Below are 18,272 nucleotides of genomic sequence, written 5' to 3'. Positions count from 1 at the left end.
AAGCTCCGCCTCCCGGGTTCACGCCATTCTCCTGCCTCAGCCTCCCGGGTAGCTGGGACTACAGGCACCGCCACCTCGCCCGGCTAGTTTTTTTTGTACTTTTTAGTAGAGACGGGGTTTCACCATGTTAGCCAGGATGGTCTCGATCTCCTGACCTCGTGATCTGCCCGTCTTGGCCTCCCAAAGTGCTGGGATTACAGGCTTGAGCCACCGCGCCCGGCCCAGCCAATTTTTGTATTTTTAGTGGAGATGGGGTTTCGCCATGTTGGCCAGGCTGGTCTCGAACTCCTGGCCTCAAGTGATGTACCCGCTTCGGCCTCCCAAAATGCTGGGATTACAGGCATGAGCCACCGTGCCTGGTGGAGAGGTAGAAGTTTTAATGTGATCAACTTAACGTGTTGATAAAGAGTTAGATTGCTGACACAACAAATATTCTCTTATGCCTTTGCTTTCCTCTCATACGTAAGTAAAGTGAAGTATGAAAAAATGTTGAATCATGATACTAAAATAATCTCCCTCAACTGCCGCTGCTCCCACTAGATTACTATTCTGTCACATGGTAGGTGCTATACACCTGTTAGAGAAAGAGTTATTCTATATATAGGCAAGAAAATAAAGTGTTTTGTGCCTGTCTCTAGAAGACCCTTTCGCCATGTTGGGAATACCATTGACAGGCCGAGGATGATGCCAAATTATGTTTTTCTTGGTCCAACAATTTTGTAGGATGTTGAATAATGGGTATTTAATTTACGGAAAAAGAAGTTTTCTCTTCCATAAAGACTGTGCTTGGAAGGGTAGATAAAGAACCGTTTATCTCTAATCCCTTCATCATAGATACAGAAACAGAAAAATAGAGTTTCTCTGGGTGTAAAACTATTTGCACATAAACCTTTGTTATCATCAAGAACCACCAAACGGAATCTTTCAAATGGCAAAAACAGTAATTGTTGAAAGCAAAAGGTCACACTAGATTAGTTTTATTGAAAAAAAAAAAGTGATAAAAGCTTATTTCTCCCTTCCTAAAACTAATTAAAGAAGCAGATGAAAGGACTTTGCTGTTGTAAACACACTGTTCATTGAAGCGGGCTTCCATTCAATTTCATGCTGGGCTTGCTTAATTATCGTACAAAACACAATAATGAGGTTAGTAAACTTGTATGAGCGTGAACATATGCATAAGTTGGGCTGTAGTTAAATTTTTGTTGAAAAAGTCAGAAAAATTTTGATGGAAATATATTATTACTTAGATGGAGATGACCCATGAAAGCCTATATCGCACCCAAATAAAGACTATCCTATTGCTTTATATTTGTTCATATTTGCATTCAGATCATCTTTCAGGAAAAAAAAAATTCTAAACGTTTTAACAACATGTTGAAGGATAAATATTTTGCTGTTTCTAGCGACTGCAGCTATGAATAATTCAAGTCTTGAGCAGAGCATTTTGCCTGTGTTATTATTTGAAGTAGAAATAACTGAAGGGACATAAAAAAGCTCCACTCTAGTCTGTATTATTCTGCCACTCTTTTGTCACTTGTCAATCACTTAACCTTTCTGAGTCTTAGTGTTCTTTGTTTGCAACAGGCTTGCTTTAGAAAAGATGACCTGTTATTCTCTATTAAATTATATTTAGAAGCTAATATGTTCCTAAGGTGGCAGATATCTAGTTCCATTTACAAATTAGCTTACAGATGACCACACCCAGATACGAAATTCCAAGTATTACAAGGAAGTATAGAGATACAATTGATGCATTTACTTTCACAGCTCTTATGTTTTACTTATAATGAGCACATTTAGGTAAAATGTCCGGGGAAACGTATAACATCAGCAAGATAATGCATCACAGGGATCCTCTTTAATGGATTTGTGTCCCACATTTGCTACGTTTTAATACATACACAAGAAAGGGTTTTTAAATGGTTCATTAAAATGCAGTCCACGGTTATTCTTATCTTTTAGTTTTATGCCAAAAAGATTGTTTTTCAGAGCTTCTATATTTGCTGGTGTTGTATAAGATACAACGGCCAAGTACAACAATTGTATTCACATAGCTATGAAGTCAATTAAGTTTGAGCTGATGATTTAAGACAGTGTTTAAAGCATTTCTTACCTTAATTTCCAGTACATTTTCATTGCCCATTGAGATCATCACTGGCTTTTCAAAAGGCTTAAACACAGGATTATGTACATAAATGAGATCAAAGTATTTGGAAAGGATCCCATCTAACATGAAAAAGGCTTTGGTTTTCAGGGGGAGTTGCAGATTCAGCTGTTGCAGGGAAGGAGTGGTACAGCAGATTATCTCTGAATTAGAGCGATGCTGACATGCCTAGAGAAAGACACAATTATCCACTGTAAACAGAATACGGCTTGGCAACATTCAGAGCAACTTTATAATTCACCACTCCAATCAATTGAAAATATAGAGTTTTCGAAAAAAATCTGTATTTAACTTCTTAATGTTAGACTATACATTTCTGGAAACACGATACATGCAAAATTATCCAAACAACCCAACCTTCAAAGAAACACAGACCTCCACCTGCCCAGCATAAACCATGCTGATGTATCTGAAGCTGGCCCTCATCCCATCATTTTATTTTCCTTAAGAAGACAGGACAGTCACCTGGAGGAACTGCCCCTTGTTGTGTGAGGCAGGCAGGCAGACTGGGAGCTGGGCTTTGTGGGGTTAGAAGGCTTTGGCTGCTCGCCCAGCTTTAACCCAAGCTATGGGAACAGAGGCAGGGCCCACACTAAATAACTCAGTTTCCTCATTTAGGAATTAAGATGAAAATGCTATTTACCATGTAGGATACCACATGGTAAAGTGCTTTGTAAAGTGCCAAGCACCATATGGTGAACATGATAATTAACTATGTAGTTAGGTAATCTTATTAGTGTGTTTTAAGCTATGAATTATTGAATGATAGGTTCTGTGCAAAATGCTTTACAAGGTTGGTCTCATTTAATTCTCATGATAATCCTATCAGTGGGTATTATGATTATGCACAGTTTACAAATTAAGAAACTGAGCTTTGCAAACTTATGTCATTAGACCAGGTCATACAGCTTGGAGTGGCGGAATAGCGAATATAAATCCTAGGCCATTAACTCCAAAATTGATTGTCTTCGCTCCCATGCTATCTGTTTGTCCATGACATATTTTATATTGAAACCTTTTCCTATGCTCTCTATTTTACAAAGCCTCTGCTATTATTATTTCATGCCCTTTCATGTCTCATTTCAAATCTTCCTCTTTGGAATTCTGATTTATGGAATTTTGGAAAATGTAGCTTCCTCTTGATTGTACTTAGACTAAACCAGCAACACATAGTGGTACATCTAAGGTTAACAGTTGCGTTTTTCCCCCAAGGAAAAGACAAACAAGCAACAACATCCCTTAGATTTCCTTTCCTTTGACAAGTATAGTTGGGGATAAAACAATTACTTTTGCCCACAATACAAAAAGGACTCAGGATATACATAAAAAGGACAAACAGAATTTGTTATTCGCTATTCTCTTTAAAAAATAATTTAAAAAAGATCTTACATTAAAAATGTTTATCAGCAGCAGATAAAACTTATAGAGACATAATATGGATAAAATTATATTATTGAGTTTTATATAAAATTAATATTAAAATGCTAAAAGCTATTTATTCCTAATGGACATGAACAATTTTACTGTCATCACAATAATTGTTTACATAACAAGAAATCTGAGAACTACACACTAAACTGCAGGCTTCTGGGGCATAATGCACACGTTAACAAATTAATACACATTTTGTTATGAAGATGATTGCTTTTATTTTGAAAGGATTAGAGTTTATTGGACTTAAAGTTATTGTGGCTGGACCTATATATCTAAATCAGACCTGATCAAGAGTTTTTACTTGTTAAATAATAAATGGGTTCAATTCATCATGGTCAGCTTTAAATTCTATAAGTGGCAGGGAACATGGAAGGAATACATATTTCTTTATAAAGTAGTTTTCACAAATGACAGTAAAATAAATAGCAAATAGTAAAATAGATCCACTGCATTTTTCACTCTTGTCTGATTCTAATGCATACTTCTACTGTACTAACATGTTTGTGGCTAAAACAACAGAAGTTTATATTTCCAGAAAAATAAACAAATAAGATGTTTATTGTCTACCATTGTTTGAATCATCCTTGGGATATGCAACTCTTATGTGTGACACCTAAAAAGTTTTTAATAAGTATTTGATTACAAATGAATGACTGAAGCTAAGAGGCATTCTGCGTGTCACCTTAATGCTAGTGAGGGAGAAGAAAGGAAATTCAGTCATTATCTTAATAATGTACGCTCAGCATTAATTCGATAAACTAATAATTTCTCAGATTTCTACTTTAAAAGGTCTCATACCAACACCAAAGAGGGTTACTGTTATTCTTATTTGGTTAATGAAAAATTGTTACGCTTAGTTGTGGAGAACTGATGTCCTTTAAATTAATAGCAGCGGTACTCTAAGTTTGTTTGTGGCCATGTGTTGGGATTGGTTTCAAAATCCTTTGCTTCATGTGGTGACTCCCTAGAGCACAATTTCTCAGGAATATGATAAAAATCTAATAATACTCTTCAGAGGTGATGCAATGTGGCTGATTGAGAAGGCCAAGAAAAATCTTATTTGAAATGACCTTATTATTTGGTGATTTGGCTTGACATTTTTAGCCCCAAATTGGTTTTTGTAATTAAAGAACATTGTGGCTTTAGTCTTCAAGAAATATTGGATGGGGAATCTAAAAGGAAGTGCTGTAATTCAATCTATCACCTGACCAATCAAGACCTTGCTTGAGCAAGAGCACTCAGAACTTTCATTCTGAGTTGAGTGCACAAGTCCAACTAGATTATGGTATTTTATATTAAAGAAAAACATCAACAAAATGTATGGAATCTTTGGAAATAATGCCAACCTTTCTAAGGTCTAAACTAAAACTACCACTTTAATGTGACCTATATAAAATAAGGATAGGTGGAGAAACAGCAAATAACATTCACACTTTAGGACATAACATAAATATTTGAATGCTCTTTTCTTGTTACTTGATAACGTGCTAACAAAGGGACAAGAAGGATGGTAAGAAGAACAGAGGGCTGTAAGAAAGCATATGTCTGCTGCTTAGGAAGGCAAGAATACTGCTGCAACATCAGCGACTTTCTCCAAGGATTTTATTAGAGCAAAAGGGTCCATGTTCTATGATGCATTAGAAAGGGACTAGGGAAATGCTGTGATTTCCATTTGTACTGACTGTCTGTAAAAATACTGCCTCAGGCCAGGCGCAGTGGCTCACGCCTGTAATCCCAGCACTTTGGGAGGCCAAGGTGGGCAGATCATTTGAGGTCAGGAGTTCGAGACCAGCCTGGCCAACATGGTGAAACCTCGTCTCTATCAAAAAATACAAAAATTAGCCAGGAATGATGGCTCGTGCCTGTAGTCCTAGCTACTTGGGAGGCTCAGGTGGAGAATCACTTGAACCTGGGAGGGGGAAGTTACAGTGAGCTGAGATCATGCCATTGCACTCCAGCCTGGATGACAGGGTGACATACTGTCTCCATAAAACCCTCAAAACCAACCAACCAACACACAAACATAAAAAAAAAAAAAACACTGTCTCAAATTGGTAATCTTCATTCTTTTCTAAACATTATATATGCATGTGTGTATGTGTATGTATTTTTTCCACATGGTTAGCCCAAGACTCTAGATAATTTCAGTTGTTAAATAAAGACTACTATTTGGCTACATTGCAAGGAAATTAACTAGCAAACCTTAAAGGTGAAACTGAAATGTCCCAGGTACCATGAAAGCCACGTGGTTAGAGGCAGAGATGCAGAGCTCTGAGTAGAACCATTGCTCAAAGGACTTACCACTGTGAAGTTCCTTCCTGCTTCATGCACATTTATGACCATCCTCGGGACACTAACTGAATGCAGGTTTTTCCCAACACCTGTTATTGTGCTCCCACCACTGGCAAAGCAAAATAGAAAATTGACAATATTGAGAGGTTCTTTCCACCAAGTACTGTAAGAGAGGGAATCAATGTAATCACCTGCATTGATTACAAGTCAGAGGCACAGTCAACATCAAATGGAAGTTCAAGGGTAACTATTCCTTGGAAATAACTTATTTAACTTGAAAATATTTTTTAATATTCATATTTCATAAGCTTAAGAAATGCATTTGTATTTTATTCACCGAATTACGCAAAACAAATATTTCACTTCTCTGAAAAAAATACAAAGGAAACCAAACTTAATTATTGTTGCTAGACTGATAGAGTTAACGGAAACAAGGCAGATTGAACTGGGTCCAATGAGATACCAATTCAAAGAGAGTCTGGCATAAAGAAAAGGACAAAAAAATACTCTAGAGTATGGAAGAAAAAAGGCGATTCCATTTCTTGGCACTAAGGTTAGTACAGAATTGATATGTACATAATGTAAGTGCATGTATACTATAATGCCACAGTAAACTATTGTGCTATAATCTGTTTAAATGTAACAGAACAGGATAAAATACTTCTTGACATGAACTAGCATTGATGAGTCAAATTGTACTCAGAACCCGAAAGTAGTTTTCTCTCCTGAATTGGAAAGGCAGCCTTCAAAAGAAACACAACAGCATCAAAGCCAGAGGTAAAACTGCAGTTCCTCTTGACTATCCTACAGCAAAATCATCCTAGTATTCATTATTTTCTTATACCCATCGGAAGCTTCTACTTACCTAATAAAAGATTTGGTTGGATGAATTTCATAGACAATGGGGTCTTCCCGGTAACTGAAGATGCTTGTCTCTCGGTTGGCTAAGTCAATTTTCAATTTAACAGCAAACTCAGTTGAAATGGTTTGGGCTGGGGTATAACATTCAAGAATACTGTTTGACACACTGAACAAAAAAAGTTAAGAAAATGAATCTTAGCTATTAGAGATACATATATTTTAGAATTATATCCATGAATCAAAAGGATATAACTCAATGGCTTCTAAGTGGGAATTTCCTGAGTGGAAGCCTTTTCTAGTGTAGGCTGTTTAATCTGACTGGATCCCAAACTTAAAGTTTGTTGTAGAGAAGCTATCCTTGACTGGAAAACATTTGGGATTTAAAAAAAAAAAATCTTTAAAGTACTTTTGGTACTTGATTAAACTGAACTCTTCCAACTCTAAGAAGCAGAAACATAACTGCCTTCCAAACCCAGTCTTCCCCATTTCTTCCCTCCCCAGAGTGACTTAGTCTAATGACAAATCTTGATGAAAATGTTTATTTTAAATTATTGTCAATGACCAGACTCTCACGGCTCATAGTAAAGCTAAGATCCTAAGCTATAACAATAAAGAGGGTGGATGGGAAGACAAAACTGAAAAGTAGGATTGCTAAGAAAAACAAGAGAAAGGAAGAAAAATCAGCAAAAGGAATAGATGAATTTTGGAAGGAGGAAGTTTTGTCAGCAGGAGAGTAAACAAATAAACATCTTGATTTTTTTTTTTCTCCACACACACACAAAACCAATCTGCTTAATTTTTAAGGTACAGATATTAATTCAAATTGATAGATGCAACAAAAAATAAATTTACAACACCTTTTTAAAGTACATGTTTTTCCACCAATTGAAATGTGTCTAGAATTCCCACTGTTTAGGTAATTTCCAGTTAAAGTAAGTAAAGTGCCACCAGCCATAGGGCCATATTTTGGCGAAATACTTGTTATTATAGGATCCTGGAGGGGAGATAAAAACAAAACAAAGTAACTTGTTCAGCTTATAATTCTAAATAGATTAAGTAAAAATCAAACATGATAGGATAGAATCCTCCTTACCACATAGGAGAATGTACTGTATTGTGTTGTCCCGTGGCCATTTGAAATAATTATGGACATATTGAAATGTTTATTCATGGCAGGACCAACTGTGCATTTCAATCTGGAAAAAAACCCAAAGTTTACTACATGACAAATCCAAGGCATTTTTTGGTTAGGTTGTTTTATAGGAAGTGACATTAACTCTAAATAGTGAGCTGACTGCTTTGAATAGCAAGCAGAGTTTCAAGATAAACACTAAGGCCAAAAATTGTACAATTCCATTTCTATACTATGATAACTTTATTTTTATTTAAAAAGAGACAGGATCTTGCTCTGTCACACAGGCTGGAGGGCAATGGCATGGTCATAGCTCACTGCAGCCTTGAAATCCTGGGCTCAAGGGATCATCTGGACTCAGGAGTTGGAACTAGAGGTGCATGCCATGGCATCTGGTTAACTAAAAAAAAGTTCTTTTTTTTTGGTAGAGATGGAGTCTCACCATGTTGCCCAGGCTGGTCTTGAATTCCTGGGCTCAGGTGATCCTCCTGCCTTGGCCTGCCAAAGTGCTGGGATCACAGGCATGAGCCACTGCACCCTGCCTATACTAAACTTTATATTAACTGTACTATAGTACTTATACAGACAAACAGAAAATATTAGACCTTATCCATGCAGACCTCACCAATTGAATAGTGCATAATAATCTAAGTTTGGATAATATTAATATTTGGGGATAATATTTGGTCTACTTCAGATAGATAGTATCTCAGTAGCATATGAAACAATGGGCTAACTACAAATAGGCCAATCTCTTCATTAAAGTATGTCAACAGGTACATTTCTGTGGTTATACTTGTACATGCTAATTTAAATTACTTAAATGATAATGAAATTGTGATGGCATTCCATAGAATTATTTCTGAATGAATAATCATATTGTTCTGAAAAAATTTAAATACAATTTGATTTATTAAATAACTTTTTAAAGAAGAGAATGAATTCTGTTTTACTTTTACAGGTCCTGATTTATAATGCAACGATTAAGAATTTTGGAGACTTTACAAGGGAGATTTCTTGAAAAAATTTGTTTTGCCATTCAGCTAACAAATATTACCTCATTAGTGTTTTGGTCTCAGTAAAATGGATATATTCGGACCTTTGTGTAACCCTGAAATGAATTCAATTAGATATAAAATAGCCATCTGATAGAATGGGTTCAACCATAAAACTTTAAATGTTTGCGTGTTGTTATTATGTGATAATGAATAATTTCTGGATTCTCTGATGATTATGGAATTCAAAGCTTGTAGAAGGGTACATGTAGAATACAGTAGAACAAGCATGGGTCTTGCATCAGAAGCTGATCAGAGCTGAGTCTGAAGGCTTGTTCAGCTCTTACTCTCTGGATCACCTCTGCGAAGCCACACTTCACCTCTCTGAACTTCAGGTACCTCCTTTGTATTACAGGAATCATATTGCTCCCTCCCAGGCCCATGGGGATGGTTCAGTGAGATACAGCCCATATATTGCAGTGCCAGTAAATATAAGCTGAATATAAACTTTAACTCCTCTAAAAAAGTCTCAAACATGTGATTCAGCTGCCTCACTACATTTCTGAGGTTTAGAAAGTGAATTTAAAAGAGAGGATCCATGCTGAGCTGTTTACTGATTTCTGTAGAAAAAGTCTTTGGAGACTCAACATTTGAAGACTCCAAGGATGGAGTGATCCTAACTAGTGCTACTCTGGCAAATCTACTTAGACAACACTTGAAGACTTGTCACATAAATGGTTGAGAAACTCCTAATTCTGGCCTCTTGTCTTCACCTAGGCCTTGTCACCTTTCTCTCTCTTCAAATCCAATGAGTAAATGGGATTGCAAGAACAAAACAGAACAGACCCACAAGGCATGTGACAGGCCAAGACCCTTTTTAGTTCAATCGATGAGCTTTTTGAGCAATTTTAAAACAAACAGTCATTCAAAAACAAAACCTATTTTCCAAGCACACCCCAGCAAAGCGTTTTGAGATCCTTACGTATTCATCGTGCTCTCACTTAAAGTCAAGGTGCAGCTCTCATTTCCAAGGAGAACTCTAGTTTTCTTTAAATCAAATTTATTATTCCTCCGAAATCCAAAGTCCCAGCCACATATGGTCAGCCTTGTCCCTCCTTCAAGGGGTGCACTAGTTGGGAAAACCTACAAGGACAACATAGAACTTAAAAAAAAAAATCCAATATATTACAATTTTTCATATATTTGGAAAATGAACAAACAAAATGTATATCCTTAAATAGTCTGAAATTCTTTCATTTTCCCACGATTTAGTAAAAATTTAATTTTCACTAAAGGAAAAAGGGTCACAAATTTCAGAGCATCTGGAACAAACATTAAAACCACATGACATGCTAATGAAACAAGTTGTTTTCAGGAGATCCAGAGATGGGGCAAAGAGCAGATGCAGCTTGGTAGGAATAAAGAGCCTTTTCGAGTCCTTCTGTTTTGTCTTCTTTTCTCTTTTCTTCTCTTTTCTCTCCTTCCTTCCTTCCTTCCTTCCTTCCTTCCTTCCTTCCTTCCTTCCTTCCTGTTCTTTCTTTCTTTTTTTCTTTTTTTTGAGATAGAGTCTGGCTCTGTTGTTGAAGCTGGAATGCAGTGGTATGATCATGGCTCACGGCAGCCTCAACCTCCTGAACTCAAGCAATCCTCCCACATTAGCCTCCTGAGTAACTGGGATCACAGGTGTGGGCCACTATGCTTGGCTAATTTTTTTTTTCTAGAGACAGGGTTTCACTATGTTGCCCAGGCTGGTCTCAAACTACTGGGCTCAAGTGATCCTCCTGCCTTGGCCTCCCAAAGTGCTAGGATTACAAGCATGAGCCATTGGACCTGGCCCTTTTTGGGCCATTCTGAAGTGAATTCATCTTCTAGTGCTCTTTTGCACTGGAGTAGAAACACATTGGGCCCAGACTTTTACTTGCTCATAACTCTGATTGTAACTCTTCATCAGCCTTCAGACTGAACTCTGATCAAACTCCTTCATGTGCCCTATAAGCCAAAGTCCAGCCATTATATGCCTTGCTCTGTGCACTGATTGTGTGCACTACATTCTTGTTGCTATGGTATTCCCCAGCCAGAGACAAAAGTTGCACAGTAAAAATACTTCATTTGGTATCCAATGTTTGCCCAGTTGCATTCAGCAGCTAGCATAGTATGAAACACATGGATGGTTTTTTAGTACATATCTGCCATTCATTCATTCATTCATTCATTCATTCTTTACTTATTTATTTTTAGAGATGGGGGTCTCACGCTTGCCCAGTGTGGAGTGCAGTGGCATAGTCCTAGCTCACTGCAGCCTCAAACTCCTGGTCTCAAGCAATCCTCCCGCCTCAGCCTCTCTGGTAGACAGGAATACAGGTGTGCGCCACCTCACCCAGCTAATTTTTCGATTTCCTGTAGAGACGGGGTCTTGTGATGCTGCCCAGGTTTCATTCATTATTTATTAATAAAGCACCTCCTACGTGCCAGGCACCAACAAAATAATACGTGAATCTACTTCTTTATACCTATTAGTTCACATTTATTAATGACTGAAGATTTTTCCTTGTTCTTTAAATATGGTTGCTATTTGATGTATACCAGGCTGGTTAGTTGACACACTCAGCCTTTTAAAAATTATATAATATTTAATACATATGTTGTTTCTTTTAGAAATAGATAAAAACAGAACCAGAGAGGGCCCATAATCAGTATTATAAGAATTTTTCCTAATTATCTTCACTGGCATTGTTTTACATCTCATTTTTAGGATTAAATTTTTCCCCCGATGGTTGATGTTAAGTAAATAACAGGCTCATTTTATTATTGCAGACTCATTTTTGGTGTGTCATCAATGGATTTACTGCTAAAACTTGGTCAGTCATGATTTAAGACAGCATTAGGCACCTATGAAGTGTGTAAGATAATTGCTCTCAGCCTAAAACTATTAAAACAAAACACATTTCCAAGTTAAAAATAAGCTTCTTCTCAGCAGCTTTGTGACAATTGAGAAAGGAAATGCTCTTTTGGGGGTGGGGACATATTGTAAATTGTGCTGTAAAGTACAATGGTGGGAAAACTAAGATAGAGGCAACTCAAGAACCAGTAAAGGTATTTGCTAAAGCTCCATTTGTGAACATCTAAAAGTGATTCTTTTACAATTAAGAAGGGCTTTTAGCCAAATTCAGACTTGCAAACATTTCCATCCTTCCTAAGTAAATAATTGCAAACCAAAGTCTTAACTTACCCTTGTTATCAAATCCCTTTAAAGTTTTAGCTTAAAGCTTTTATGATAGCCATTTTACCCATAAAAATCCATTACACAATTGTGCCTTTCCTGAAAATTTACCTCATCCATGTCTAGCCAAATGAGAGCTACTAGAAAAATAAATCTGTTTATTATTATTATGGTAGAAATCCAGTAGGAGAGAACAAGACATCCAACCCTCCCAGGTCTCTCTTCAGCCTGAGGCAGTCACACAGCTGCTGCGGGCTCTTCTAATGAGGAGGCTTCCCCACTGAAAACAGCTGCCCAAGGCTGATGTTGGCCTGATTCCACTGCCTACATCCCATCTTTCTATGTACAAACTGAAGTCTGTCACTCTACACATATCATCACCACTTTCTATAAAAGGCAAAGGGATTGGATGATGATTTGAGAAAAGATGTAGAGAGCTGTGCAACTGGGGCACTGGCAATAGGAAGAGATACTATAAGCCCTCTGCTAGCCCCTCAGTCAGGATCCAAAAGGCTGGCTCTACTTAGCTTTTCTCTCTGGGCTGGGCATTTTCCCCTTAGCTTATGGGGTAACCTTTACCCTTCTAGGGAAAAAGGAAGGAAGCAGTTGTGAACTACACACCCTTGGATAGACCCAACAATGGCTGGCAAACTCTGAGTTATCCTGAAGGGCAGAGAAACTCTGTGGGCAGGAAATGAGCGTCCGGCATAAAGCCACAGAGGCTGGGTCTCCTACCTGTCTGGATAGGGGAGATACAGCCACAAAAGTAGCCCTTGTCTTTTCACAGGTGAAAGATCACATCACTGATGGGTCCATTCCAACAGTATTTTAAATGATCATGTTTTCAAAACCCATTAGGATAAAACATGAGAAAACTAAAAAACAAAAACCAAACAGAACAAAAAAACTCCAAACGGGGTTTCCTTTCCTCTTTAGTAGAGGTCACAAATATATTTACTGGTGGTAGTATACTGCCTGCCTCCCCTCCTACCCCCATATAATACTGCTTTTCTGAGTATTCTGATCAATTAATAGTTCTATTGTCTCACTGGGGTTGAATTTTCAACCCTACAAGATATGATAACTTCATCCTAATACATTCAGAATACATTAAAAATACTCTCCCTTTTCTGAAGCATTTCTCATTGCTCTTTATGTATGAGATCAGATACCATATTTGAAGCAAAATAATGAGCTTTCAATCCTGAAATCTGTCATATCTAGAACTGCAAAGAATTTTAGCCACTGAACATCCTATACCTTGAAAAGCAGGTTAACTTGCAAGTATTAGAAAGTGAAACTCTATACATTAGCTGGATTTTGTGCCTGCAAAGTTGAAGACACTTAAGATTATCTGTCATCTACATTAGGTATTTCTCCTAATGCTATCCCTCCCCTAGATCCCCACCACCCGACAGGCCCCTATGTGTGATGTTCCCCTCCCTGTGTCCATGTGCTCTCATGCCTCAACTCCCACTTGTGAGTGAGAACATGCGGTGTTTGGTTTTCTGTTCCTGTGTTAGCTTGCTGGGAATTACGGTTTCCAGCTTCATCCATGTCCCTGCAAAGGACTCATCCTTTTTTATGGCTGCATAGTATTCCATGGCATATATGTGCCGTATTTTCTTTATCCAGTCTATCATTCATGGGCATTTGGGTTGGTTCCAAGTCTGCTATTGTGAGTAGTGCTGCAATAAACAAACGTGTGCATGTATCTTTATAGAAGAATAATTTATAATCCTTTGGGTATATACCTAGTAATGGGACTGCTGTGTCAAATGGTGTTTCTGGTTCTAGATCCTTGAGGAATTGCCACACTGTTCTCCACAATGGTTGAACTAATTTACTCTCCCACCAACAATGTAAAAGTGTTCCCTATTTCTCCACATCCTTTCCAGCATCTGCTGTTTCCTGACTTTTTAATGATTGCCATTCTAACTGGTGGGAGATGGGATCTCACCGTGGTTTTGATTTGCATTTCTCTAATGACCAGTGATGATGAACTTTTTTTCACATGTTTGTTGGCTGCCTAAATGTCTTCTTTTGAGACGTGTCTGTTTATATCCTTGGCACACTCTTTGATTTTTTTTTTTTCTTGTAAATTTGTTTAAGTTCCTTGTAGATTTTGGATATTAGTCCTTTGTCAGATGAATACATTGCAACAATTTTCTCCCATTCCGTAGGTTGCCTGTTCACTCTGATGACAGTTTCTTTTGCTGTGCAGAAGCTCTTTAATTAGATCCCATTTGTCAGTTTTGCCTTTTGTTGCCATTGCTTTTGCTGTTTTAGTCATGAAGCTTTGCCCACGCCTATGTCCTGAATGGTATTGCCTAGGTATTCTTCCAGGGTTTTTATGGTTTTTAGGTCCTACGTTTAAGTCTTTAATCTATCTTGAGTTAATTTTTGTATAAGGTGTAAGGAAGGGGTCCAGTTTAAGTTTTCTTCATATGCCTAGCCAGTCTTCCCAACATCATTTATTAAATAGGGAATCCTTTCTCCATTTCTTATTTTCATCTGGTTTGCCAAAGATAGATGGTTGTAGATGTGTGGTGTTATTTCTGAGGCCTCTGTTCTGTTCCATTGGTCTATATATCTGTTTTAGTACCAGTACCACACTATTTTGGTTACTGTAACCTTGTAGTATAGTTTGAAGTCAGGTAGTGTGATGCCTCTAGCTTTGTTCTTTTTGCTTTGGATTGTCTTGGCTATGAGGGCTCTTTTGTGGTTACATATGAAATTTAGAGTAGTTTTTTCGAATTCTGTGAAGAAAGTCAGTCAATGGTAGCTTTATGGGGATAGCATTGAATCTATAAATTACCTTGGGCAATATGTCCATTTTCATGATATTGAGTCTTTCTATCTATGAGCATGGAATGTTTGTCCATTTGCTTGTGTCCTCTCTTATTTCCTTGGGCAGTGGTTTGCAGTTCTTGAAGCGGTCCTTTACATCCCTTGTAAGTTGTATTCCTAGGTATTCTATTCTCTTTGTAACAATTGTGGATGGGAGTTCACTCATGGTTTGGCTCTCTGTTTGTCGATTGTTGGTGTATAGGAATGCTTGTGATTTTTGCACATTGATTTTGTATCCTGAGAATTTGCTGAAGTTGCTTATCAGCTTAAGGAGATTTTGGGCTGAGACGATGGGGTTTTCTAAATATACAATCATGTCATCTGCAAAGAGATAATTTGACTTCCTCTTTTCCTAGCTGAATACCCTTCATTTATTTCCCCTGCCTGATTGCCCTGGCCAGAACTTCCAATGTTATGTTGAATAGGAGGGGTGAGAGAGGGTATCCTTGTCTTGTGCCGGTTTTCAAATGTAATGCTTCCAGCTTTTGCCCATTCAGGATGATATTGGCTGTGGGTTTGTCATAAATAGCTCTTATTATTTTGAGATACGTTCCATCAATACCTAGTTTATTGAGAGTTTTTAACACGAAGGGGTGTTGAATTTTATTGAAGGCTTTTTCTGCATCTATTGAGATAATCATGTGGTTTTTGTCATTGGTTCTGTTTATGTGACGGATTATATTTATTGATTTGCCTATGTTGAACCAACCTTGCATCCCAGGGATGAAGCTGACTTGATTGTGGTAGATAAGCTTTTTGGCGTGCTGCTGGATTTGGTTTGCCAGTATTTTATTGAGGATGTTCTCATCGATATTCATCAGAGATATTGGTCCGAAATTTTCTTTTTTTGTGTTGTGTCTCTGCCTGGTTTTGGTATTAGGATGATGCTGGCCTCATTAAACGAGTTGGGGAGGAGTCCCTTTTTTTTCTATTGTTTAGAATAGTTTCAGAAGGAATGGTACCAGCTCCCCTTTGTACCTCAGGTAGAATTCGGCTGTGAATCTGTCTGGTCCTGGGCTTTTTTTCGTTGGTAGGTTATTAATTACTGCCTCAATTTCAGAACTTGTTAGTAGTCTATTCAGGGATTTTACTTCTTCCTAGTTTAGTCTTGGGAGGTTGTATGTGTCCAGGAATTTATCCATCTCTTTTAAATTTTCTAGTTATTGGCATGGAGATGTTTATAGTATTCTCTGATGGTAGTTTGTATTTCTGTGGGATCAGTGGTGATATCCCCTTTATCATTTTGTATTGTGTTTATTTGATTCTTCTCTCTTTTCTTCTTGATGATTCTGGCTAGCAGTCTATCAATTTTGTTGAGCTTTTCAGAAAACCAGCTCCTGGGGTTTTTCATGTCTCTAAGTCCTTCAGTTCTGCTCTGATCTTAGTTATTTCTTGTCTTTTGCTAGCTTTTGAGTTTTTTTGGTCTTGCTTCTCTAGTTCTTTTAATTGTGATGTTAGGGTGTTGATTTTAGATCTTTCCCACTTTCTCCTGTGGGCATTTAGTGCTACAAATTTCCCTTGAAATACTGTTTTAGCTGTGTCCCAGAGATTCTGATATGTTGTATCTTTGTCTTTGTTCTCACTGGTTTCAAAGAATTTATTTACTTTTGCCTTAATTTCGTTATTTACTTTGAAAAATAATGAATGTACCAGTTATTTACCCAGTAGTCATTCAGGAGCAGGTTGTTCGGTTTCCATGTAGTTGTGTGGTTTTCAGTGAGTTTCTTAATCTTGAGTCCTAATTTGATTGTAGTGTGGTGTGAGAGACTGTTTGCATTTGCTGAGGAGTGTTTTACTTCCAATTATGTGGTCAATTTTAGAATAAGTGCAATGTGGTGCTGAGAAGAATGTATATTTTGATTTGGAATGGAGAGTTCTGTAGATGTCTATTAGGTCCGCTTGGTCCAGAGCTGAGTTCAAGTCCTGAATACCTTTGTTAATTTTCTGTCTCATTGATCTGTCTAATATTGACAGTAGGGGGTTAAAGTCTCCCACTGTTATTGTGTGGGAGTCTAAGTCTCTGAGGACTTGCTTATGAATCTGGGTGCTCCTGTACTGGGTGCATATGCATTTAGGAGAGTTAGCTCTTCTGGTTGTGTTGATCCCTTTACCATTACGTAATGACCTTCTTTGTCTTTTTGATCTTTGTTGGTTTAAAGTCTGTTTTTTCAGAGACTAGGATTGCAATCCCTGCTTTTTTGCTTTCCATCTACTTGGCAAATGTTCCTCCATCCCTTTGTTTTCAGCCTATGTGTGCCTTTGCACGTGAGATGGGTCTCTTGAATATAGCACACCAATGGGTCTTGACTCTTTATTCAATTTGCCAGTCTGTGTTTTTTAATTGGGGCATTTAGCCTGTTTACATCTAAGGTTAACAGTGTTATGTGTGAATTTGATCCTAGCTGGTGATTTTGCCCATTAGTTGATGCAGTTTCTTCATAGAGTCAATGGTCTATACAATTTGGTATGTTTCTGCAGTGGCTGGTACAGGTTTTTCCTTCTCATACTTAGTGCTTCCTTCAGGAGCTCTTGTAAGGCAGGCCTGATGGTGACAAAATCTCTCAGCATTTGCTTGTCTGTAAAGGATTTTATTTCTCCTTCACTTATGAAGTTTAGTTTGGTTGGATATGAAATTCTGGGTAGGAAATTATTTTCTTATGCTGAATATTGGCCTCCACTCTCTTCTGGTTTGTAGGGTTTCTGTAGAGAGATCCAATGTTAGTCTGATGGGCTTCCCTTTGTGAGTAACCTGACTTTTATCTCTGGCTGCCCTTAACATTTTTATCATCATTTCAACCTTGGTGAATCTGACGATTATGTGTCTTGGGGTTGCTCTTCTCAAGGAGTATCTTTGTGGTGTTCTCTGTATTTCCTGAATTTGAATGTTGGCCTGTCTTGCTAGGTTGGGGAAGTTCTCCTGGATGGTATTCTGAAGAGTGTTTTCCAAGTTGGTTCCATTCTCGCCTTTACTTTGAGGTACACCAAGCAAATGTAGGTTTGGTCTTTTCATATAGTCCCATATTTCTTAGAGGTTTTGTTCATTCCTTTTCATTCTTTTTTTCTCTAATCTTGTCTTCACACTTTATTTCATTAAGTTGATATTCAATCTCTGATATCGTTTCTTTTACTTGATTTATTTGGCTATTGATACTTGTGTATGCTTCATGAAGTTCTCATGCTGTGTTTTTCAGCTCCATCAGGTCATTTATGTTCTTCTCTAAACTGGTTATTCTAGTTAGCAATTCCTCTAACTTTTTTTCAAGGTTCTTAGCTTCCTTGTTCTGAAGCCTGTTGCTGTCAATTTGCCAAACTCAATCTCCTTCC

At 37.6% G+C, this 18,272-nt stretch overlaps 1 protein-coding gene across 1 annotated transcript in view; it reads right to left on the bottom strand.

Annotated features, from left to right (window-relative positions):
• Positions 1 to 18,272, bottom strand: part of MET (MET proto-oncogene, receptor tyrosine kinase) — a 116,441-nt gene that overhangs the window by 29,325 nt on the left and 68,844 nt on the right. Inside the window, exons 7-12 of the mRNA XM_023228228.2 lie at positions 9,861 to 10,021; positions 7,845 to 7,947; positions 7,609 to 7,745; positions 6,756 to 6,917; positions 5,900 to 5,999; positions 2,114 to 2,332 (exon numbers count right to left, since the gene is read on the bottom strand). Of these exons, the coding sequence (XP_023083996.1) occupies positions 2,114 to 2,332; positions 5,900 to 5,999; positions 6,756 to 6,917; positions 7,609 to 7,745; positions 7,845 to 7,947; positions 9,861 to 10,021 (882 nt within the window). The remainder of the gene's footprint in view (positions 1 to 2,113; positions 2,333 to 5,899; positions 6,000 to 6,755; positions 6,918 to 7,608; positions 7,746 to 7,844; positions 7,948 to 9,860; positions 10,022 to 18,272) is intronic.

Source organism: Piliocolobus tephrosceles, chromosome 8 (assembly GCF_002776525.5).
Source record: "Piliocolobus tephrosceles isolate RC106 chromosome 8, ASM277652v3, whole genome shotgun sequence".
Lineage (NCBI taxonomy): Eukaryota > Metazoa > Chordata > Mammalia > Primates > Cercopithecidae > Piliocolobus > Piliocolobus tephrosceles.
This window is presented reverse-complemented; position numbering and strand designations above follow the sequence as displayed.